Genomic DNA, 23,625 nt, shown 5'->3' on the forward strand with positions numbered 1-23,625 from the left:
TTGGGTCAAACCCAACACTTCGTCAAAATAAACGTGCGTCATAGGAATACTCAGTTCTCATTGGCCAAGGGGATCGATTCAAGGAAGCCTTACCCCTCCGTCGTTGACGGTGACGCGCCTGCGCAGTGTCGTCACGGGTAGTTGACGTGAAGAAGTGTCAGAGGACCCGCAGCACATTTTTAAACACTTGATGACTCTCTGGTGTTACATGAACATTAGTGCGCGGCTGTAGCGGCGGCCGTGTTGAGAAGCCATGCGGCGGAGTAAGGCTGAAGTGGACCGTTACGTCTCCTCCGTACAGAGTTCCTCTCCCTCGCTCAAAGAGGTAAGTCGAGCCGGCGGCTAACGCTAGCGAGCCGCTGCCGTAAGCCAGCATGTGTCAGCCTGAACACCCGCTCAAACGAACGTTAGCTGTATTTTTGAATCGTGCTAGTACGCGTTGATCAGTCCCAGTTTGAATCTCCTGTGTTCGGTGTTAGCTTCGTTAGCCGCCCCGCGGATGTAGGCTAACCGGCATGTGAGCACCTCGTCGCGTCCTCCCTTTCTGAAATGCGCGGCACGGGGTTATGGAGTTGTGCTAGCCGATTAGCCCTGCTAGTTAGCCGTCACACCGTCTAGCTAGCTACAGCTTGTGAAGTTAGTTAGACATGTCCAGAACAACAAAGCCCCTGTTCCCCTTTTAACCTGCGTGTACTCAGCTAACTTGTGTTCATGTTAGTTTTATACGTAGATTGTAAAACTGAGTACTTGTTACCATCTAAGCGAAGGTACAGTATTACATTTCCTGCTGCCACAAAATCTAAAGAAACAATTACTCATACAAGTATTCAACCAAGGACAAGTCAGCAACTCTAGCCGAGTCTGGTGGACAACTAGCAGACATGTTGTTTATAAAACTTGTAATTGTGATCGTATTTATATTCATATTTTATTAGTTAAGTGAGAAAACACTGATACAAAATGTCTATAAATATTGTTGCTTCCCTTACACTCTTCTTCAATATTGTCTTTCCACAGAAGCCAGTCAAGGGGTTTTTATTTGCTAAATTGTATTTTGAAGCAAAGGAATACGAGCTTGCTAAAAGGTAAGTACGTTTGTGTCCCTGGTGTTGACTGGATAGTTTATAGTTTCTCAAGAGGTTTCTGTTACATTAACACTAATCTTGTGTCTGCCATCCCTTCCTAGACATGTGTCAGAATATCTCAAAGTCCAGCAGAGGGATCCTAAAGCACACAAATTCCTCGGACAGCTCTACGAGAGAGAGGGAGACATCTGCAAGGCAGTAGGATGTTACAAGGTATGAAAAGCATCACTGAGAAAGAAATGCAGAGGAAAGTGGTCTCCCCCTAAAACAATGCATCGTATTTTGTGCTTCTTGCAGTGTATGGTGTTGCCCAAATGTTTAAAAGTGAGAATGATGAAAGTCTGCCACATACCCTGCATTTTTTAACTATTTCCAGGGTTTGTTGTTCGGAGCAGTTACTATTGTCCAAATGTGAAAGTGTCATTGACCCTGTCCAGACCAGGGTATTAACATTCATTATGAGTGATCTTATAAGTGGACAACTCGGAGTACAGGTCTGAATGCACACGAGACTCATTAAGGACGCATTTGAGACCTGATCGCTCAGACCACATTTGGAGGTGGTTTTGGACGCAGGGGGCCACATTCTCTTTACTGTGTGAACGAAAACGCACCCTCTGCCACATATGATGGGCCGCCCACTCAGCTGATGTCCAATGACCAGCAACAGTTTTTTAATGAAGTTTTCAGATGACTAAAATCTTGTTTCATTTTAAAGCTAAGCCATAGATCTATCACATGTCTGAAAGCTTTATAAAAAAATGGACCTTAAGATGCTTTCACCTCTGTATGTCTGTAGCGATCAGTGGACTTGAACCCAGCCCAGAGGGACCTGGTGTTGAAGGTGGCTGAGTTACTGGTCAGTCAGGAGGAATGTGATAGCAGAGCAGAATTCTGGGTGGAGAAAGCTTCAAAGCTGCTGCCAGGAAACCCTGCTGTCTTCAACCTGAAGGTAAGGCTTCTTTTCTTCTGGATCTCTAGTAAGAGCTCTGTTAGACTCTGTATCTGTCAGCCATCTCATCAACTCAACTAATACCATTTTTTTAAATCTGTGCCTTTCATCATTGTCCTAAATAAATTCTTAACTTTCTATATTCACAGCTTTCATTATTGTAAACACACACAGTACACTCTCTTGCGCACAAGAATGAAGGGAGTACACAGAGGCCAAATTTTGTTTACTCCCTCAATATTGATGTTATAGCAAGTTCTGAATGCCTACAAGACAGTTAAAAAAACCAGCAGGATTTTTCACGATGCTGCCGTTGGCCAATGTCTGACAGGTCAATGTGTTTGTTAGAGGAGTAAAAGATGCACAGCGTTATTATGAGAAGTTTAAAAAGAGTTGGGTCGTTATGAAACTGTGGCAGACAAAGTAAACAAGCAGGCAGCCATAGGTAATAGAAAACACTGAGGTGTCCATTAAACAAAGGTGGAGGGGATGCAATGCTGATTATTTTTGGTTTATTTGTGCCACTTTATGCAGGAGCGCCTGTTGAGTCGTCAGGGTCAGCAGGGTTGGAACCGGTTGTTTGACCTCCTCCAGGCTGAGCTGGCAGCAAGGCCTGGTGATGCACATGTGAACGTGAAGCTGGTTCAGCTCTTCTGTCAGGATGGTCGACTGGATGAAGCTGTCAAGCATTGCCTCGCTGCTGAGAAAAAGGGCATGCTAAGCCACAGTCTGGACTGGTACACAGTGGTGGTGCGCACACTGCAGGTGAGCATGGACTCAAATATAGAAGCTTAGTAGTTACAGTTTATAGTTTAGTACATACTTTTTTGAAAGCTTTGTACCTAACTTCTAACGGTTCAATTTCAAAATATTGTTTAAAATGTTTTACATTTTTTTCCAGGAATATTTGGCTCAGGCCAGTGTTTCTAGTAATGAAAAGATGTGTCGGCGTCTCCAGAGGGACCTTCTATTGGCCCACTGCAACCTGCTGAGAATCACACTGTCTGAGAGCAGTGTGCAACCCAGCTGTGATGCACTCAAAAGGTAGGTTGTGTTGAGGTCTTATGGTGTTGTACACACACTCAAGGGATGCAACAATGGGGAATATTTTACACCTGGTTATAAAAAACATTACATTTTAACTTAAAAATGTGACGGAAAATGTTTTCGATTTGATGTGTTAACCTCAGTTGCTGCCAGCTTTATCATAACAAGTTTGTAGGCTGACTCATTAATCTTATCACTGATATGTGAAAATTAAACAAATGGATTGGATGTCTCTTTAATAGAGCTGGTAGTAGGCACAGCAGTAGTTAGTTATGTCATCTGTATGTGTCTGAAAGCCATATCACACTGGTAACACCAGCCTAAATGCTCTGTAGAGAAGCTTTATCTGTATAAACAAATTTAAACCTAAAGTCGACTTAATTCTCATTTTTGGACTTGGGGTTGATCTCCCCTAAAATTCACTATGTTCATGTATTAATATTTAAGCAGTTAATTTGTTATTTTTACACTTCTGGTCACAATTCAGTTTAAAGTGAAATGTCTATACATTTTCGAAACCATTTGCATGGTGAACATCTAGATGTGTTTCCAAACGTTACCGACATAAACAAATGTTGAACCCTGCCATAAAACATTCATTAGATTGTATTATTATGCTGATTTTATGTTTTGCTGAAGTTGGATTTAGTTGTTTCCCAGTCTTAAGTACTAAAAGAATAGTCCAGATTGTGAAACTGCAAGTTCGGCTCTGTTTTAAATGGAATAACAGGAAGTGCCTTAAATCCAAACATGCTTTTTATGGTTTCAAGTTCATTTGTACCTTCAAGTACAAATCAGGTTTTTGGTTTTAGGTTTTTAATTTTTTCACCACCTTCTAGATGACCTTTGTTGATTCAACATAACAGCAGGAGACTTTGTGCTGGATGATAAACTTGTATGTGTGTCTGTGTGCAGTTTTGATCAAGCTATGCAGACACTGAGCAGCATTGCCAGCTGCCACACAGATGATCTTTGTGAGGTGTTTGTGGAGATGAGAGGTCACCTCTACCTTCACGCAGCAACACTGCTGTTGAAGCTGGCTCAGGACCGCCAGCAGACCTGGAGGGTTGTCATTGACATGGCTGCACTGTGCTACCTGCTAGCATACCAGGTACTGACGTGCCAGATAGAGCAAATATAGTTAACCTGTTAATAAATCTGAAGGATTGGTAAAACAGAAAAATGTTACCTGCAATATTTTGCATGTTATTTTCTCTTCATGGATTTTTGTGTTAATTGAATATACTGGTCCTACCCTAGCAATGCATTCACTTTTAAAAAGCTACCTTCATACTATCATTTATGCAGTCTTTGACCTTTTTGTTGTTTGTTCTTCTACCAGGTCCCCAGACCAAAGCCTAAAGTGACCAAAAGAGACCAGTCAGCCCTACCACTTCTAGAGCTGCTGGCCAATGATCGACAGAGTCAGGCGGGACACATGTTGCTCAATCTGAGCACCGATTCATCCATCTTAATTAGAGAGGTCAGTATAGTTGAATAATATCTGACGTGTAGAACTCTGATGCACTCTTACTTTGTGTTTACAGTGATGAATAATGACTGTAAAGGGGGAAAAAAACCCCAATATTTATAATTTCTTCATCATAGTCCTCACACAGAGACAGCCATGTTTATATCTTGCGAAGAGACATAATGGTAATACTAATTTATTGTTGTCTGTCTGTAGGTGGTGGAGGCATTTGGAAACCGCAGTGGTCAGGATTCACTGTTTGACCTGCTATTTGGACCCCAGGCCTCCGCCAGATCTTCATTTATTGCCAATGATGACATTCATTCCATCAACACCATGGGTCCAGAGCTCTCTCAACTGGCTAAATGGGACACTGGTACAAAACTGATTACTTGACTGAGTAAATCAGGTCGATGTTTCTCTTGTTTATATTAGGTTCAGATAAATAAATGATTGTCATAAAAATGTAGATGTATCTTTACCAGATTGATTTAGTAATGCGCAATTAATAATAAACACAAAACTACATTGGGTAATTTAGTAACTTAATTTGCATAAAATTTGACTGTGACTCATGATTTTCTTTCAAATAGACGATATAATAGAAAAATGTAGTTGTCTATAGATTTACATGATTCAGACAAATCCCCTCATGATAAAACACAGCCTACACTGTAGAGCTGATAATTGGAACTAATTATAGTAAATAGATAATCCAAAAGAGTGGCGAACAAATGTAATTATTGCATTGTCGCATCCTGAGTGCTCCTACATTTTAATAACCGTGTTGCGTCTTTTTCTAGGCTCCATCCTTCTTCATGGTGGTGACCTGCAACATCTGAGCTGGTTGGGGCTACAGTGGACTCTTTTGGCTCAAAGACCAGCACTGAGAGATTGGCTAGCGCAGCTCTTTCCAAGACTTACCCTGGAAACCTCCAAACTAGACACAAATGCACCAGAGTCCATCTGCCTGCTGGATCTGGAGGTAGGAGGAACCGTGACAGCTGGTTTGTAGGGTTCACTTAACACAGGATGACGCTTTCTCAATAGAAGTCTACACTTCTTTTATCATTTACCTCCATTGTTCAGGACATCCCAGAAAAACTGATCTTGCATCAATCCTATTATCAGCATTTACACAAGAGCTTTCAAAAACTCTCAATTTGGAATGTATTGGGATTTGAATGTTGTTGAATGAATATGATTCTTAACAAAAGAAATGTAGTGATGAGAATGTTTGGGGGGAAAAAAATGATCATGTTTGCAGTTCAGACTGCAAAGTGGCTTGGAAAGCTTGTGTAGTTGTTACAGGACTTATTTTATTCACCAGCAAAAGCAACATGCAATGTTGGATGTAAACAAGAAGCCAACTGTCCTCATATACAAAAAATAATAATAATGCAATGAGATATTAAAACGATTAAAATATTGGATTGCAACAAATCTGGGTCCAAATCCAACCCTGTCCGATTGCTGTTCAATGTCTTAATCGGTTCAGAAAATGTGGTTCTATGTGCACTTTCAAAATGTAAACATCTCTTTTTTCCTCCAGGTGTTTTTGTATGGTGTGGTGTTCTGTAGCCACTGTCAACTCCAGGAGACAGCTAAAATCAGCAGTGGATTGAACCAGCAGCACCAACAGCAGCTCTATGAGCCTCGCTGCCTTCCACTTCCTCTCTTTCGCCTCCTGACTACTGACAGACAGAGGGAGTGGTGGGACGCCATCTATAGCCTTATTCATCAACGGGCAGCGTGAGTCTGAAAACTCAAAGATGGTTAAATCAAGCATACAGTATATCTGTCAAAATATAAGATGTGACTTCAACCAGTTAGTTTTCCCCAAATAAAGCAATACATATATTATTGGTATTACTTAGCCCTTTACCTTAAGAAAAATATTGCTCTATAGACCTTGTATTTTGCACTCATGGCACCATGCAAACATGGATGTATTTTGTTATTGGCTTTCAAAGTTTAATTTTTTGTCTCATAATCTGAGCATCGTCAATCCTGCAAAATTTAAACAGTGGAGATTCCAAGTTAATATATTTCAACATTAAATCTCAACTGATTAGGCTGTCTCTTATAGCCCTTAATCATATACTGGTGTGACGTCTCACGAAAATCATAGAAAGCAAAGGTGAATTTGTGGACAAAGGGATTACACATACATTGAGCCTATTTGTGTCAGAGTCTAAATATCATGAGATTTATGAGTATGCATAATCACAACTATGACACTTTTGCCAGAGCTGGTGTCTGCAAACATAAAAAGTGACACAAAAGGGTCAAAACAGTATACACACTTGAGGAGTAAAAATATTCAGTAATTTTGATGATTTTGATTATCTTGCAGCCCCGGCATGTCTGGCAAGCTACGAATGATTGTGCAACATGGACTGAGCACTCTGAGAGCCGGAGAGAAACATGGGCTTCAACCAGCACTGGCCATCCACTGGGCACAGTGTCTCAGCCAGACGGTACACCCCCACACACCCACGCACATGCACACACGCAGTTTACACAATCTCAGTGAGTGGCCAGCTAGACAACAGAGATGTCACTCTTTTGGTTAGGACTTTAGGTAGGGTTTCCTTGACAGATTATAAATATGTTGTACTTGTGCTTTAAATAGATTTTTAATGTCATATTAATTATAAAACCCATAGCAACAGATTACTTTATCTGAAATCCTTGTTTTCATACTGTGTGGTTGCTACTGGACTGCAGTAGGATAAAAGCACTAGATATGTAGGTGTCAGACATTCAGCACAGAAAAAAATACCACTTAGATATGTCAGCACCTTGCCAGATACTAAGCTGAAACACACATGCTTTACACCTGCTCCTTGTCACTCACTCTATAACTGCAAACTTGAAGATGTCCAAACAACCATGTCTGCTGTGTCTCTCACTGTGTAACTATTTCATTTGTGTAGAATTTGCAACAGATGAAAATGACTCTTTATTTTCTTTGCTTGTTAAAATTGCCTGCACTGCATTAGGCAAATATGACTGTTTTACCTTCTGCCTTAGACATCAAGCTGTTTTTGTATGTTTAATAACCTAGGGTGATGGAGTGAACTCATACTACGACCAAAAGGAGTACATCGGTCGGAGTGTCCACTACTGGAAAGTCGTCCTCCCACTGTTTGAAAGGATCAAAAACAGACGTGGCATACCCGAACCCCTCGACCCCCTCTTCATACACTTTCCCTCTAAAGATATTCAGGTTAAAAATGTCTTTATTCTTTCTAAAAAATGTATAATAGTAGCTGCACCATGTGTCCTCTCAAATTCTGAGACACTTGTCTTGAATCTGAAGATGTTCGTTCAATGTCTGGCTTTTGTGTATTTATGAACTATGAATATTTGTGCTTTACCTTACTATTACTTTATAATTGATTTATATGTATGATGGTTGTTTTTAACAACCAAATAAATATTCGTTTTTTTTATATCTTTAAATCAGTGAGTGGTCCTGTTGGTCAAAAGGTAGAGCTCGATACTAGTCTTAACGGATTGGGGTTTGATTCCCACTGGTGTCTATCGTGTTGAATTCCAGTATTTATACGTGCATGTCTTTCTCCCTTCTCAGATTTCCTCTGTGAAGGGTTATGAAGAGGAATTCAAGATAGCATACGCAGCTCTTCTTGACATTGAGGGCAGGACAGAGGAGGCCATCGCTACTTTGGAAACCATTAATAACATGTCATCCATCTGGCATTTGGCTCAGGTAAATCTGCTTTTTTCCAGGTTTATTCAATCAGCTCTCATTCATGACAGCTTATTGGCTCAATGTGGCCTTATAAAACATGTATAGTGCTACCACAATCATAAATATAGCTCTTATTAATAAGCACCAGTTTTGATATCAAACACTAACAGTGCATTTTCCCATTGTGGAAAGTCTAGAACTTGTCGTCAAACTTTTTTGGTCACTGCATCCCTCAGTATATGCTGCCTTGATGCAAACACACTTCCAGAAACTTAATTAAAACAGTAACATACAGTTCTTTAATATGACATTTGACACCTTTAATTTGATAGTTAATGCTTCTGACACCTTTGCTTGTGCATGTAACTGATGTATATTTCCTTGGCAGATCTACCAGCGGCTGTCAGAGGAGGCCAGTAATGGGGTTGAGGAGACCCAAGACAGGTGCATTACTTTCCTGAGGAAGTTCAGGACCTATCTGTCTAAGATCTACAATGCCAATGCTGATGACATTGAGAAGGTAAGTCTTTTGAACCTCTAAAACATGACGCATTGTTTATTGATTGAGTTAACATGGTGGGCACAGGGTATCATCTGGCTTTTCCTTGTGAATGTGAACTCGATTGCCTATATTTTGGGTTCCAGCTCCCTGTGTCCATGGAGGAAGTTGTCGACCTCCTGAATGATGTGAACCAGCAGCTGGGGGAGAGTGGAGAGGCCATAGATGAAGAGGAGGAGAAAGAGGAGGGTGAAAGAGGACCAGCACACTCTAGTCCTGCTCATCCCATAGAAACCAGTGCCACAATATCCCACATTAAGTTCTCCACTCCCTCTCCAAACAAAAGCATAGTCTCTCCTTCCAAAAGACTGGTAGGTTCAGTTTACTGGTTTTATCCATGTCTATTACACTTAAATGTTTCCTTTTAATATCAGTTTCGATTGAATTTAAAAAATAGATCATTTCTCTCCCATGTCATCCAGATTTCGCCCAAGACACAACCTCATTGGGTGGAAGACCAAAAAAGTCTCCTTCAGATGCTGTGTCAGCAAGTTGAAGCCCTTAAGGTCTGGATTCAACATATATAATAAAAAAAAATCTAATTCCACCCAACCACACATATTCATACGTTGCTTTCATTTTTTTCAAACTCAAAGCAGTTGAGTGGTGATGAAAATCACTGTATAAACTGTTGATTTGTCCTTAATCACTATTCTTTGTGTCTTTTAGTGCAGGTTAAATGTTCTGTATGTCTGTATCTCAAGTTAAGCCACTTCTCATTAAGCTGTTTGTTTTGCAGAATGAAGTACATGATCTAAAGCACAACTCTTCAGGTAATGCAGGCTCTCCTCATCATAAGATGTATGGGGAGAGCTATGGGGCTGAGGGCCTACAGGAGTCTTTTACCCCAGTCCAGTCGTACCATGGGGCCCCCCTAACAGGTAAGAACACTACATAGAAAGATGTCTGAATATTTAGTTACATATTTTTCTTAGCAATTATTGGATTAAAGATTTTGTAAATTAAACATCAATGTAATGTATCTTTTTCAAGTTGCCACCACAGCCCCCTCTGTGTACTACAACCAGTCTCCAGCTTATAACTCTCAGTATCTCCTGCGCACAGCAGCAAATGTAACCCCCACCAAGGTATCATCATCATCTAACATTAACTCACTTGCTGAAAGTATATTGAGTCACATTTGATTTTTATTCTTACTCTTTTCTTTACATAGGGCCCAGTGTATGGTATGAACCGTATGCCACCTCAGCAGCATATGTATGCATACCAGCCGCCCACTCATACCCCTCCATTGCAAACAGCACCACCCTGCATTTACCCTCCTCAAGAACAGGTCTTTGGCACCCCTCTGCGATTTGAATCACCAGCCACAAGCCTTCTTTCCCCATACAGTGAAGAATACTATGGCCAGAGTGTAACCCAACAAACCACTAACCCTCCTCTACCCGAACCTGGTTACTTCACCAAACCATCTGTAGTTCCCGTTCAGCCACCAAAGAGTTTAGAGGGGAAGCCTATGGACTTTGGGAAGCTGTCCTTCAGCCAACAGGTGCCTGCTGAAGTCCCCAAAGTGCCTAGTTTTGGAGCAGGGGCAGTTGCCCAGTCAACACCTTCACCTTCGTTCAAATTCAACTCCAACTTTAAATCCAATGATGGAGATTTCACTTTCTCTGCTTCTCAGGCTAAGCACAGTGAAAGTCTGCTTGGTCTCCTTACATCTGACATTCCCTGTAAAACAGATACTGTTCCAGAGAAGACTCCCTCTCAGGAGCAGCCTACTAGCCAAACAGGCATTTTCACCTTTGGTTCCAAAAGTGCTACTAGCTTTTCCTTTGCTGATACTGCAGAGAGTACCAGCACTGGAAGTCTGTTTGGAAAAGTGGACCAGCCATTTAAATTTGGGGATTCTGACACTACCAAGCCAGTGTTTGGGTTGTCCAGTTATGCACCAGAGGCAGAAAAAGCAGCAGAGAGTGACAATGACAGCACTCATGTTGATGAGGATGAGGATGGCCCTCATTTTGAACCCATTGTACCTCTTCCTGATAAAGTAGATGTGAAAACGGGTGAGGAAGAGGAGGAGGAGATGTTTTGCAACAGGGCAAAGCTTTACCGATTTGACACAGAGACAAAAGAGTGGAAGGAGCGAGGTATTGGCAATGTTAAAATACTAAAACACAGCACTAAGGGGAAAGTCCGCCTCTTAATGAGAAGGGAACAGGTCCTCAAGATTTGTGCCAATCACTACATCACCGCCGATATGCTACTGAAACCGAATGCAGGCTCTGACAAATCCTGGGTCTGGAATGCCATTGATTATGCAGATGAAGAGCCTAAGCCAGAGCAGCTGGCCATCCGCTTTAAAACAGCAGATGAGGCATCACTTTTCAAATCCAAGTTTGAGGAAGCACAGAAAATTGTACTCGAATCACCAGAAGAGCACAGTCAAGTAGAGAGTAAAGAGGAGAGCATCAAAGATTCTGAATCACTGGCAGCCCAATTTGGACTTAAACAAGGTGAATGGGAATGCAGTGGGTGCTGTGTAAGAAATAAACCCACAGATATGCGATGTGTTGCATGTCAAACCGCCAATCCCAATGCTTCATCAAAACCAGACATTCAGGCTGCTGGTGAAACCAAAGGGAGTCCATTTACTTTCAAGTTTGGGACAGATTCATCAAAACCCAGTAGTTCTGGCTCTACATTTACTGGATTTGGTGCTTTTGGAGCTTCTGTACCCTCTTCATTTACATTTGGGACCAGTTCCTTAAAACCTGCTGACACAGTATCAAGTGCATTTGGTTCTAGCTTTGTAGCTCAGTTTGGAATGAAACCGGGGCAGTGGAACTGTGACAAATGTTCTGCAAGAAATGAGGCCTCTTCAGACAGTTGTGTTTCTTGTAATGCTCTAAAAGCCTCAGCTAAAACAACTGCTGAAGCACAGACCACACTGCCTGCAGATGCACCTGAAGTGAAGCCCTCTACATGTTCTGTGGACTCTGGGTTTGGTGCCCAGTTTGGAAAGAAGCCTGGGCAGTGGAATTGTGATATATGCGAAGTAATAAATGAAGCCTCTGCTAACAAATGTGTTGCCTGTAATAGCCCAAATCCTTCTGCTAAATCAACAGAGGGGCCTCCAGTAGCATCAAATCTGCCAGCAGTGCCAGGATTTGGGTCTGGTTTTGGAAAGAAGGACGGACAGTGGGACTGTAATGACTGCCTGGTCAGAAATGATGCATCAGCTACTGAATGTGTTTCCTGCCATGCCCGAAATGAAAATCCCTCTTTAGAAACCATGTTTGCCAGAAAAGATGGGGACTGGGACTGTGACACTTGTCTAGTGAGAAACGATGGCTCTGCCAATAAGTGTGTGGCTTGTCAGACACCAAACCCCAACGCTAAAATCACAAGCAACGCTGCTCCCACAGCCTCCAGCTTCAGCTTTGCCTTTGGAACCAAGAGTTCATCAAGTCAGCCACCTTCAACACGATTCACAATTCCATTTGGAGCCAGCAGCACTTTCCAGTTTGGTCAAAACAAAGATAAAACCCCTGCAGATTCTTTCAAGTTTGAAACTCCTCAGTCTGGATCTAGTAGTACAAGTGCTTCAGGCTTTTCTTTCTCAATGCCCATTCCAGGTGGTGGCTTCAAGTTTGGTATTCAGGACACTGCCTCAACTGATGATCCAACTCCTCCATCAGGGTCAGCCTCCAGCTTTCTTAAAAGCATTGCTGAAAAACATAATGAGAAACACGATGTGTCTTCACCTTCAGAAGAACACACGGAAGAAGACCAAAACCCATTATTTACTGGAAAACCCAATACATTCAGTTTTGCTGACCTGGCAACATCGTCTGGATCAGACTTCCAGTTTGGCGAGAAGGACCCAAATTTTAAAGGTTTCTCTGGAGCCGGTGAACAGATGTTTTCATCGTTTCAGGCAACTCCTACTAAGACGAATGCCGCTAATGAACTGGAGGATGACGACATGTATAAAACAGAGGAAAATGATGATATTCAATTTGAACCAGTGGTTCAGATGCCTGATAAGGTGGATCTGGTGACAGGAGAGGAGGATGAACTGGTTCTTTATTCTCAGCGTGTCAAACTGTTCAGATTTGACACCAACACCAGTCAGTGGAAAGAGCGTGGTGTAGGAATCCTCAAATTCCTGAAAAACAACACTAATGGCAGACTCAGGGTGCTCATGAGAAGAGAGCAGGTTCTGAAGGTGTGTGCCAACCACTGGATCACCACCACCATGAATCTTAAGCCCTTGGCAGGCTCAGATAAAGCATGGATGTGGATGGCCAATGACTTCTCTGATGGAGATGCTAAACTTGAACAGTTAGCTGCCAAGTTTAAGAGCACAGAGCTTGCTGAGGATTTTAAAGTGAAGTTTGATGAGTGTCAGAGACTTCTTTTGGACATCCCCTTGCAAACCCCCCACAAGCTTGTTGACACAGGCAGGACAGCACATCTCATTAAGAAAGCAGAGGAAATGAAGTCTGGTTTGAAAGACCTGAAATTCTTTTTGACAGATGAGAAACCAAAGATCAAAGATGATGACAAACAGGGAGATATTACAACATCCAGCAATGTTTCAGGCCTTGTAATCAAGGCTCACAGTGAAACCACTGGTCCCACCTTGGAGTGGGATAACTACGACCTACGAGAAGAGGCTTTAGATGATACTGCTGACTTATCAGGCTATGCCTCTCCCATCGCTAGTAGCCCCTTGAGAAAGAACCTGTTTCGCTTTGGAGAATCCACTAGTGGGTTCAGCTTCAGCTTCCAACCTGGCATCAGCCCATCTAAGTCTCCTGCTAAGCCTAACCAGAGCAGAACGTCAGTTGGTACTGACGATGAGCAGGATGTAACCCAGGATGAGGAGAGGGATGGCCAGTACTTTGAGCCTGTAGTCCCTTTGCCTGATCTGGTGGAGATTTCAACAGGAGAGGAAAATGAGCAGGTAGTCTTCAGTCACAGGGCCAAACTGTATCGCTATGATAAGGAGCTGGGTCAGTGGAAGGAAAGGGGAATTGGGGACCTCAAGATCTTGCAGAATTATACCACCAAACAAGTGAGGTTGATAATGAGGAGAGACCAGGTACTTAAGATCTGTGCCAACCACTGGATATCAGCAGCCATGAAGCTGGAGCCTATGAAAGGAGCTGAGAAGGCCTGGGTTTGGAGTGCCATGGACTTTGCTGAAGAAAGAGAGGGTAATATTGAGCAGTTGGCTGTGAGATTCAAGCTGCAGGATACTGCAAACGCATTCAAACAAGTCTTTGAAGATGCCAAGGTCGCTCAAGAAAAAGAGGAACTTCTGACTCCAGTGACCTCGGTAGTTCCAACATCTCCAGACCCTGCAGCCGCAGGATCTGCAAAGACTGCAACGGCTGTATGTGGGAAGGCAGCCATTGCTGTTCTAGAGGAGACCACAAAAGAACGTACAGAGCTTTTCCCCGACATTAAGCCATGTTCACCCAGTTCTCCCGGTCCAGGCATCTCCTCAAAGACGGTGGTGTCTCCTCCTAAGTTTGTCTTTGGCACTGATAGCCTTCAGAAGATTTTTGGCTCTCCGAAATCTCCCTCTGAGGGTGAGGAATCTGCATCTGGTTTGAAAGCCAAAGATGCTGGACGACCAACAAATGCATCACCTGCATTCAAAATCCCAGAGAAAGGTAACAAAACAAAAAACTCTCTTAATACATGTTAAATATTTGTCTGATTTTCTGTTTTTGAATGAGTGTCAGGTCTGTTGTTGATCAATTTATTTTTACTTCATTGTCTTGTCCCATCCCCATCTCATTGCTCCATCATCTTTGTGATTGACTCAGCCAAGCCCCCACAGTTTTTAAACAACATCAATTGTGATTTTCCTCTTCACATTACATGTAGCCTGTTTTTTTAATTTTACTGAAGATATACCTGCATCTTAAAGTAATACACTTAATAATCTAGGGTTAGGGTTTTAGGTTTTTGCTAAATATTTTGCACTTATTTGTAATAATAATTTTGTAGCGTAGTAAAAAAAAATCGTATTATTTAGTGAACACACGCTCATAGTATTTCGCATTTTCATTTGAACCCTTTTGGCCTTGTTTTATGATTATGATCCCAAGCTCACGATTAGTTTCTCTTCGCCCAACAACCCATCATCCCTTAGGGCTGGATTTTAGGCTTTTCAAAGATAACCCAATGGCTTTTTGGACCAGCACATCAACCACCCAATTTGAACCCCCAGGTACTCTAATCACGGTAGTGTGTGTTAACACCGCAGCTGTCACCTGGCTGGCCCTTACTACCAGAAACAAAATAACCTAGATGCACGGAGTGGAAAAAACAGTGAAGCTAATGTGTTGCATGTCCAGTGTGTGGAGGTGCAGTTTCTACTGAATAAAGATTTTAATCATCTATAATTATACCGTAGCATGTGTCTCATACAGGAGATAATAGGAGAGAAATGACATGCAGTTGTGATTTTATAGAAACTAGTTACTTAAAAATTCTAGATCATCTTTAGAATTCCTAAAGTAGATGTAGTTCAATAAACAAGGAGCCAGTTTAACTTTGATGAATGATAATTTAGTATTATATCATTTCATGTAGCTGTCAATTTAGTCTTTGCTGTATTCATTCCACCTACTAAAAACCAAATTGTGCTAGTTCAACCTTTTCTCATCTGAAGGACGATCAGATATTTCATACTGCACTTCAGTCCGTTAAGCATCAATTATTCAAAAAATTGGTTAATAAAGATCTGATAATGAAACATTTTAGTAAGTCTGGTAATTATAATTGACCAGTTGATTAAATGGTGAACAGAACAGACTAGACTTTAAGTCCCAACAGCAAACACATCCATTACACTAGATGTCTATTGAAAGGTGAGCTGAGAAGATTCCACACAGAGTGCTCCCTCACAGAGGAATGCACTGTGCAAACATCACACGCTCCATTTTTAGTGCAGGATGTGTAGCAACAGTGTGAAATGTAATTCCCTGTCTCTAGTCCAGCTTCTGACAGTTAAGCAATTTAATTTTACAGTATCGTGTGTCCAGCAAGGACCAGCAAGCACAACTGGTGTAGTCAGTAAAGTAAAATGAAAATGGGGACATGTTCACATAATCTTCTCTTAATACAGGTTGTCTCATACATGTGTAAATCAAACGCATGTTATTCCGTTTTGCTGAGCATGACTTCTTTGTGTGTGTGTGTGTGAGAACTAACACCTGTGGTTGCAAAGGGAATTAAGTGGAAGCGTATTCATTTCTGCTGATCCCCTGAACAGTACTTTCCCAACCCGTCTTGTTCTACCTCTATCGTATCTGTGTCATAGGGCCCTCACAGGCAGAAGAAGGTGGTGCAGTGTCGGATGAGGACTCAGAAGTGGAGATTGTGTATGTCAGGGAGCCCACTGCTGAACAGGCCGCTTTAGCCAGGAAGCTCCTGCTGCCCCTCACCTTCTTCTGCTACCAGAATGAACCAGGATACATCAGTGATGATCAAACTGACGGTGAGGCCAAAATATCTCTCATGAGTATAAAAGGATGACTTGTATACAGGAGAGGAATACTCCACTCCACTATGATGCAAACCAGTGGGTGTTGCATGTCTCTGAATGTAGTGGTACTTCTTCTTGGTCAGCGTGTACAGTAGTTAATGCATTGCAGGTATCCACCTCTAGAGCTGGCAAGACACCTGGCCTTGAATATTTAAATCACCACTTTATTCTCTGTTAGTCTGTTTACATGTATCATTAAAAAGGACTGTTTCCCCAGTCATCTACTGTAAAATGGTGGTATTTCTTAGCCCTCCCCAAATGTCAAATCTACTTTCACCCTAAATATGGTTTAGAAGCTGTTGCTCATCCTTGGATTAACTGTCAAAATGAAACTGTTATGTAGGGATCTCAGTCTTACTTTCTTTATTTAGCTAATACTGTATTTGATGAAGTTGATTTTTATTATTTATCTTTTCATGGTGTGGTCACTCTTTGTTTCTGATAGTGTTTTGCATACAATTTCTGTCCATGTTCTGGTTGGAAAGCTTTAGTTTAGCCATGATTCGATTCAGATCACACTTGGACTTCTTACATTTTCATTTATTACCAATGACATTCTTCATTATTACAATGCAACTTGAGTTAGCAATGATCTGCTAGAAACTTAAATCACAGCCGTATTCATAACCAGTGACACTGGCTATAAATTGAGTGACTTGAATGAGTAGCATTTCCAGGTTAATGTGAATATACTTCAGATTTTCAACAAAATGTTGCTTGAGCTTGATGCATCACCTTTTATTAATTTACCATTAGCTCATGTATTAACCAATATTTAGTCTTACACAGCTTTAGTCCCCTTAGAAAGTTTATAAGTCTCTGATCATTGCATAAACATCCCTTAAAACCGTATGTGTGTAATTTAAAATAGACTTTCACTCAACTGTCCAACACTCCTGTGTCTGTTCCATTGTCCAAGTCTGTAGGAGTGAGAACAATGAAATCAACATATCTTCCTTATTAGCAGATTAAAATGTAATTCATGCAAAATTCTGTTGATTTTGAATTTTCAGACGAGGATTATGAGTCAGCAGTGAAAGCCTTGAATGGAAAGCTTTACCCCGATGCTCCTGAGCAAGGGGCTTCAGCGTGTAGCAATGGTATGTATGTTAATCCCTTCACAGTCATGTTCTGCAATGTCCAGTAAATCACCCTCACCTATTCCAGTATCATTGCTTAGATTTTGTATTTTTGAGTTTATGAGAGAAGCATAATTATAACTGTTGGTGCCATTTTCCAGCCCTTATATTGTGTGTGCTGCCTTCAGAGCCAGACTGCCAGGTGGTGTGGGAGAAGAAGCCGACGCCGCAGGAAGAGGAGAAGGCCAAAAGCCTCTTGCTTCCACCCACTTTCTTCTGCGGCCTGAGCACCACAGACAGTGATACAGACCACGACAAGACTGAGGACTTCGAGACAGAAGTCCGCAAGGCACAGCAAGACCTGGTAAATGATGCTGCACTTTGAAAGGGCACTGCATTTTGCACAGATAAGATTTCCGAGCAATAAGCATATAAGCTGACAGTGTTGAAGTACCAGGAATGTTGTGATCAAGTTTTTTTTTCAGCCAGATCAGATTCCTTTTAATATAGAGTAACTTCACATTACTCTGATGCATATAAATAATGCTCATGTATGCCTCATAATCTCAAATCTTTTTTCTTACAAGCCTCTTGACTGTATTTGTTATCCCTGTCCCTCGTACCAGGATGCCCAGTTAAATGAAGGAGCAAAAGCCTCCAGCAGCTCTGCAGTTGCCCCAGAAGAGCAGACACCAGCTCCGTCATCCAGCAGTTCAGACACTGCAGGCAACACATCTACACCACAGGAGCCAACCTCAGAGCAGCCAGTGGGGACTAGTAGTCAAGCTCCCAGCAGCAGCAGCAGCAGCAGCTGTCCCATCGACCTATCAACAAAGAAGAGCTCAGAGCCGGAGTCCAACACTGAGGCAACAGCTTCTACCACTTCTTCTAAAACTGGTCAAGGTACAGAGCACTTCCTGCTTTTCACTACATATATAACTAACCACCTTTGATAATCTTACATGTTGTGTGGTGTACAAAATATAAGAAATGGCTGATTTATGCCTCGTTCAGACTAAGGGACTTTCAGAGTCATTTGATCGCTGTGAAGTTCACACTACACAACTCACTAGTGATAGAGGGTCATACACTACATGATATATGTATGTACATACCAGAAAACCCTGAATAGTATGTCTGGTCTCCAAACTGTATACCGTGCCCACCCTGTCCTCACTGGGTCTTGTTGGCGAGCCTCTTGAATCGTTCCTTTGAGAGTTCACAAATGGTAATTGGACTTTTGTCAACGAGTTCCGAAATGTGCCTGAAAAATCAGCCTGAACTAAACACCCCTCACAATTTTCAGCCTTAGACACAACCTTCTTCAAAAGATTCAACTCTGATGTTTCTGTGTCTTTTACGTTTCACACGTAGTCATTGATTTACTGGTGTCTTGATGTGTTTGCCTCCTCATCAGCAGTGTACAGTACAGTGTATGCGGAACCACTACACATAATGCTAATAATTCATCCTCTGCTACTTTTGATACTTGCGTCACGTTATTATTGATTAATATTAACTTTGTTCTCCCACCACAGACTTCTCCACCTTTGGCTTCAACGATGTTAGTGGCTTCTCATTTGCTGACTTGGCCCAAACCACAGAAGGTTATGCATTCGGATCTCAAGGTTGGCTTCAGATTTTCCAGTTTTTAACATATATCTACCAAGGTATCATCACAACAAACTAATATTTCACTACATATTTAATGTTTTCTCTTTCGTGCAGACACCAACTTCACGTGGGCAAATGCTGGAGCTTCAGTGTTTGGGTGTGCAGTGCCCTCAGCACCAAAAAATACTGGCGAGGAGGAGGGCACTGATGATGAGGCTTCAAGCAATGTGGACATTCATTTTGAACCAATAGTGTCTCTACCAGAGGTAGATTAAAATGCTGAGCTTCAATATTTGATCTTTTTTACTGATGAGGACCACAGCTCATGATGTAACTGTGTCTCTCAGGTGGAGACAAAGTCTGGAGAGGAGGACGAGGAAATCCTGTTTAAGGAGCGTACCAAGCTGTACCGATGGGACCGGGACCTTGGTCAGTGGAAAGAGCGCGGAATAGGTGACATCAAGATCCTCTATCACCCGTCCAAACATTTCTACCGAATCCTGATGCGACGAGAGCAAGTGCTGAGGGTTTGTGCAAACCACCACATCACTCAGGCGATGGAGCTCAAACCTATGAACGCCTCAGCTAACTCGCTGCTATGGACCGCTACCGACTACTCAGGTACACATGTTGTGGATATGAAGTCAGTTTCTGCACTAATGACACTAATCTTTGCTTCAGTCTGATGTAGATTAGATTGAATCATCTTGTAGTAACTTGACAGGTGTAGGGCTGGTAACAGCAATACTGTCACAAGGCGTCAGACCGGTGGGGGTGTACCAAGCCCAAACCACGTTTAATTACCGCAGTGAGAAAAAGCCCTACACTGGTGTGCTTTCTGCTGTTCTCATGTTCAGGGCACCTGGGATCACAGCAAGCCCACATTCAGCTGCTTGTTTTTTTGTAATATAGAGAGAAACAGAGGTAACATTTTGAATCACATATTTCTTTAGCATGAATATTATAAACTAGGTTTTGTATAGATGCAGATTTTAAGGTTTCTGCCAAAAATGCCTGTTATTAAACATTGTTGCGTGCCAATATACATTTTCAGCTGTAAGAGGATCTCTTGTCATTTTCCAGATGGCGATGGTGCAGTGGAGCAACTGGCAGCCAAGTTCAAAACCCCAGAGATAGCCGAAGCTTTCAAGAAGACATTCTGTGAGTGTCAGAGCCGAATAGGCCTGAGCAGCGACGATGCCTCGTCTGTCCTTTCGCCACAGATGTCTAGAATTCAAGAGCACTCCAGAGACAGTAACCCACAGGTGTTCCTCAAAGTGTCAGCCGACAACCAAACACTGGGCACCATCACCATAGAGCTTTTCTCCCATATTGTGCCCAAGACAGCAGAAAACTTCAAGGCTCTCTGTACCGGGGAGAAAGGCATCGGACTGCGGGACTCCATCTTCCACAGAATCATACCGGACTTCATGTGTCAGGTGAGGAGATGACTAAACTTGTGCAAAGCTGCATGATGTGTTTAGAGCTTACAAAACTATGCTCTCCTCTCACAGTGATGTTTGCTTACTGGTGGTTACTCAAAGCATCTATAATGATAGCGCTCATATATATAAGAGCTGACATACTCAGTTTCAGATGAGCTCAATTTAAACCAGAATTTTAATCATTTATCTGTTCAATGCCTCAAATATGACCTCATGTACACGATTATAGTCATGTTTGGCGTGAACATCAGATTTATACACAGTAAAATAAATCAGTGTTTCATCTAATCGTAGTTCAGCTCTATAGCTACTACTTTATCAAAATAAAAAGTCTACACAAATTCTTAACTCTCAATTTGTTCAAAAATATTTTTTAAAGGCAGCTGCATTTTACAAAGTCACCAAACCACTTTGTTACAACCATTGTTTTTCCGTTTCTTTTGAATGCTTCCTGTCATAACGTCCCAGGCTTTGTGTCACAATAATTTGTTCAGTATGACTCACTAGTTTATTTTGTTCAGTAAGAAAACAAGAGACCTGATGGGACTTAAAGGCCCTGATTCTTTTGGGGGGGGGTCCTCTTGCTCATGAAGCAGCCTTACAACTATATCGTGAAATGTAATGTAAATATGGCAGATGAATGTGTTTAAATTATGTGATTATTTGAATAAGTAACTGAAATTGCACGCAGACCTCTGCCAAGGCCCATAGTGCACTCTTCCTACAGCCCTGGATATGAAGGTTGCCAATTTCATAACTAATTTCCTAACCCTCGGATCTATGTCTTTAACCTAAGAGAATGTGTCAAATCTATGATTAAATCTGCATCACAGGCACTTAAATGCAATAAAGTGTGGATACAATTTGTAGACATTTGTAAAATAATAATGATTTTAAGACATTTTCTACTTTTCTATTGCTTGTGCTGTGAAAATCATGCATGGGGGTTTTCATTGGCTCAAAAAAGAATATGGACTACTTAGACTAGCCCCCTATGAAACCTGGAAGTTTTATCAAATCTGGAGTTTTATTCTGAGCCACACCAAATTGCACACAATCATTGATACTCAGCCCTTTAATATGCCAGATTTGTCCCCCCCCCACCTCAATCAATGATTTATTCCTTGAGGAAATAACAAAAATGCTGACAAATACCATGCAATGCAATGTTAACAAGTGATTAAAAACTTTTCTTGGATCTGCCTCTTAATCCAAATTTACACCAAAATGTAATGGGGTGCTCCTTGGATCTTACTGCATCTTTCCACCAAGTGTCATGTAAATCTGCGTTGCTGCTTTTGTGTTACATCATTAACAAGAACCTATTGGTCATTTAGGGTGGCGACATCACAAACAGTGACGGCACAGGAGGCATGTCCATCTACGGCAGCAAGTTTGAGGATGAGAACTTCGACGTTCGGCATACGGGCCCAGGTATCCTGTCGATGGCAAACCGCGGGCGAGACACCAACAACTCCCAGTTCTTCATCACCCTGAAGAAAGCTGAACACCTGGACTTCAAACACGTGGCTTTTGGTTGGGTGCGGGAAGGCATGGACGTGGTGCAGCAGATGGGAGGGCTGGGCACGAAGGGAGGCGTGCCCACAAAGAAGTTGGTCATCACAGACTGTGGACAGCTGTAGTTTTTTAATGTTCAGTTCAGGTCAGAAAGTCGATACAGGACTTTGGAAAATGATGTGTTCCCTCTGTGGTTCTTTCTCTCCTGCTAAAACTCAATCCATGCTCATCACAGGACGACTGGTCAAAACCTGACTCCAGTGGCCCTGAACTAAAAATGATATTGCTTTAGAAATTATTTAAACAAAAATAATTTCTATTAACATGGTGTTGTACTATGTGGGAGCAGAATTGTATATTGTTTCTGTGTTGCACTTGCATCTTTGTCATCATCTGTCAATAAATACTCCATAATTTGTTTATTTTGTGTACATGAAATACTTTTTATTGTCTGTTTGTTCTTTTGTTTTGCATGTTTTCAGAGTCTGCTGGTCGTCTTCCTGAGCTCCACTCGGATATTTTTTCTCTTTCTGTAGAAGTCTTTATTATGACTATAATTTGAGGCTTTTATTTGAATACACATACTGGTTTTTAACCGGGCCCCTGCCTCTACAAATGCTGCCCTGAGTACCTTTGACGTTGGGGTGCCCCCGAGGTTTATCTTTGTTAAACTGGACCTTAAACTTTCCCACATACTATAAACAGGAGTCGTCTCATCTGGTATGGAGTTTCACAAAGGTGATGCGTCATCATTCAAGATGATCACAGTTCAAATAAAAATGGTGCCTGTTGTACCAAACAATCGAACGCTGACAAAGGAGAAATAAAGTTACTCTGCAAGTAACGTGAACGGTTTTATTTGAAACATTTCTTTGTACATCAGACTGTTGCTGAAACAAGAGTCCACAGTCAGTTTGAAGTACGACCACTGTTTGTTCACACAAATGAAGCTGAAATGAAGACACTAAGAAACCTGGTAAGTTTTTAACTTCTTTTATCTTTCAATGCTCTTGGTCAGATTGCTTTTTGCTGTTATTCATCTTTTGTATAAAGCTCAAATCAATTTTCTTATAGTTTGGTAAAAGTAACAACCTTTGATGACGTGATATGTTTGTCGCATGTCAACGTCGGGTCAAAGATGACACCAAGATTTTAAAGTAGTGTATTAAAGTGAGGCACGAGGGGCCCTGAACTATTCTCTGAACCCTGGATGCAGAGAAACGGACCAAACAAGAACACATTGGTCTTATTCATTTACAATTCTTACTCTCGCCTCTTTTAATCCAGACTTTGGATGTTAACCATTATTCAGTCAGATTTTGCCATGATCTCAATCAGCCAATCATGCTGTCAAACTTTGAATCTGTTCTCTCTGTCTCTGTCATTTCAGTTCTTTTGCCTGACCCTCCTCCCCACTCACCTCCGGTCTCCATGTCCAGAGCCCTGGTCATCAGATCCATCAACTACCACCAGTGAGTTTGTCCATTCTTCAAATGAAGTCTATCTTCCAATAAACACATTAAAGTAAAATAGCACATATATAATTATTACTCATACTATGAAACAGCTTCAAATAAAGTTTGAAGAGCCTCATGGTTTATTCTAA

The 23,625-nt window shown here is 41.6% G+C and overlaps 1 protein-coding gene across 4 annotated transcripts; it reads left to right on the forward strand.

Moving 5' to 3' along the window:
• Positions 1-113: 113 nt before the first annotated feature.
• ranbp2 (RAN binding protein 2) lies at positions 114-22,441 on the forward strand. Of its 4 annotated transcripts, none has more exons than XM_069533627.1 (30): positions 114-325; positions 1,018-1,085; positions 1,187-1,298; positions 1,885-2,037; positions 2,572-2,802; positions 2,939-3,081; positions 4,000-4,195; positions 4,427-4,567; positions 4,772-4,931; positions 5,359-5,540; positions 6,108-6,307; positions 6,912-7,035; positions 7,626-7,787; positions 8,154-8,291; positions 8,662-8,793; positions 8,919-9,143; positions 9,255-9,338; positions 9,572-9,713; positions 9,826-9,920; positions 10,007-14,480; positions 14,966-15,043; positions 16,139-16,315; positions 17,377-17,463; positions 17,604-17,806; positions 18,069-18,345; positions 18,981-19,070; positions 19,171-19,322; positions 19,404-19,677; positions 20,140-20,495; positions 21,839-22,441. In XM_069533627.1, exons 1-30 carry the CDS (start codon positions 254-256, stop codon positions 22,142-22,144), a joined length of 9,234 nt encoding a protein of 3,077 aa, XP_069389728.1. In that variant the 5' UTR covers positions 114-253; the 3' UTR covers positions 22,145-22,441. The 4 variants fall into 4 exon arrangements, with proteins under 4 accessions (XP_069389728.1, XP_069389729.1, XP_019945467.2 ...); XM_069533628.1 differs by having other exon boundaries at positions 17,631-17,806; XM_020089908.2 differs by lacking the exon at positions 14,966-15,043.
• The last annotated feature ends 1,184 nt before the right edge of the window (positions 22,442-23,625 follow it).

This window comes from Paralichthys olivaceus, chromosome 10, assembly GCF_024713975.1.
Source record: "Paralichthys olivaceus isolate ysfri-2021 chromosome 10, ASM2471397v2, whole genome shotgun sequence".
NCBI classification, from domain to species: Eukaryota; Metazoa; Chordata; class Actinopteri; order Pleuronectiformes; family Paralichthyidae; genus Paralichthys; species Paralichthys olivaceus.

Bases quoted from the DNA above. Each gene is read 5' to 3' on its own strand.
- ranbp2 (XM_069533627.1), top strand. From the start codon at position 254: ATGCGGCGGAGTAAGGCTGAAGTGGACCGTTACGTCTCCTCCGTACAG. The intron at 4,568-4,771 runs GTCAGTATAGTT...GTCTGTCTGTAG, and splicing joins CATCCATCTTAATTAGAGAG to GTGGTGGAGGCATTTGGAAA. The intron at 19,678-20,139 runs GTACACATGTTG...GTCATTTTCCAG, and splicing joins GACCGCTACCGACTACTCAG to ATGGCGATGGTGCAGTGGAG.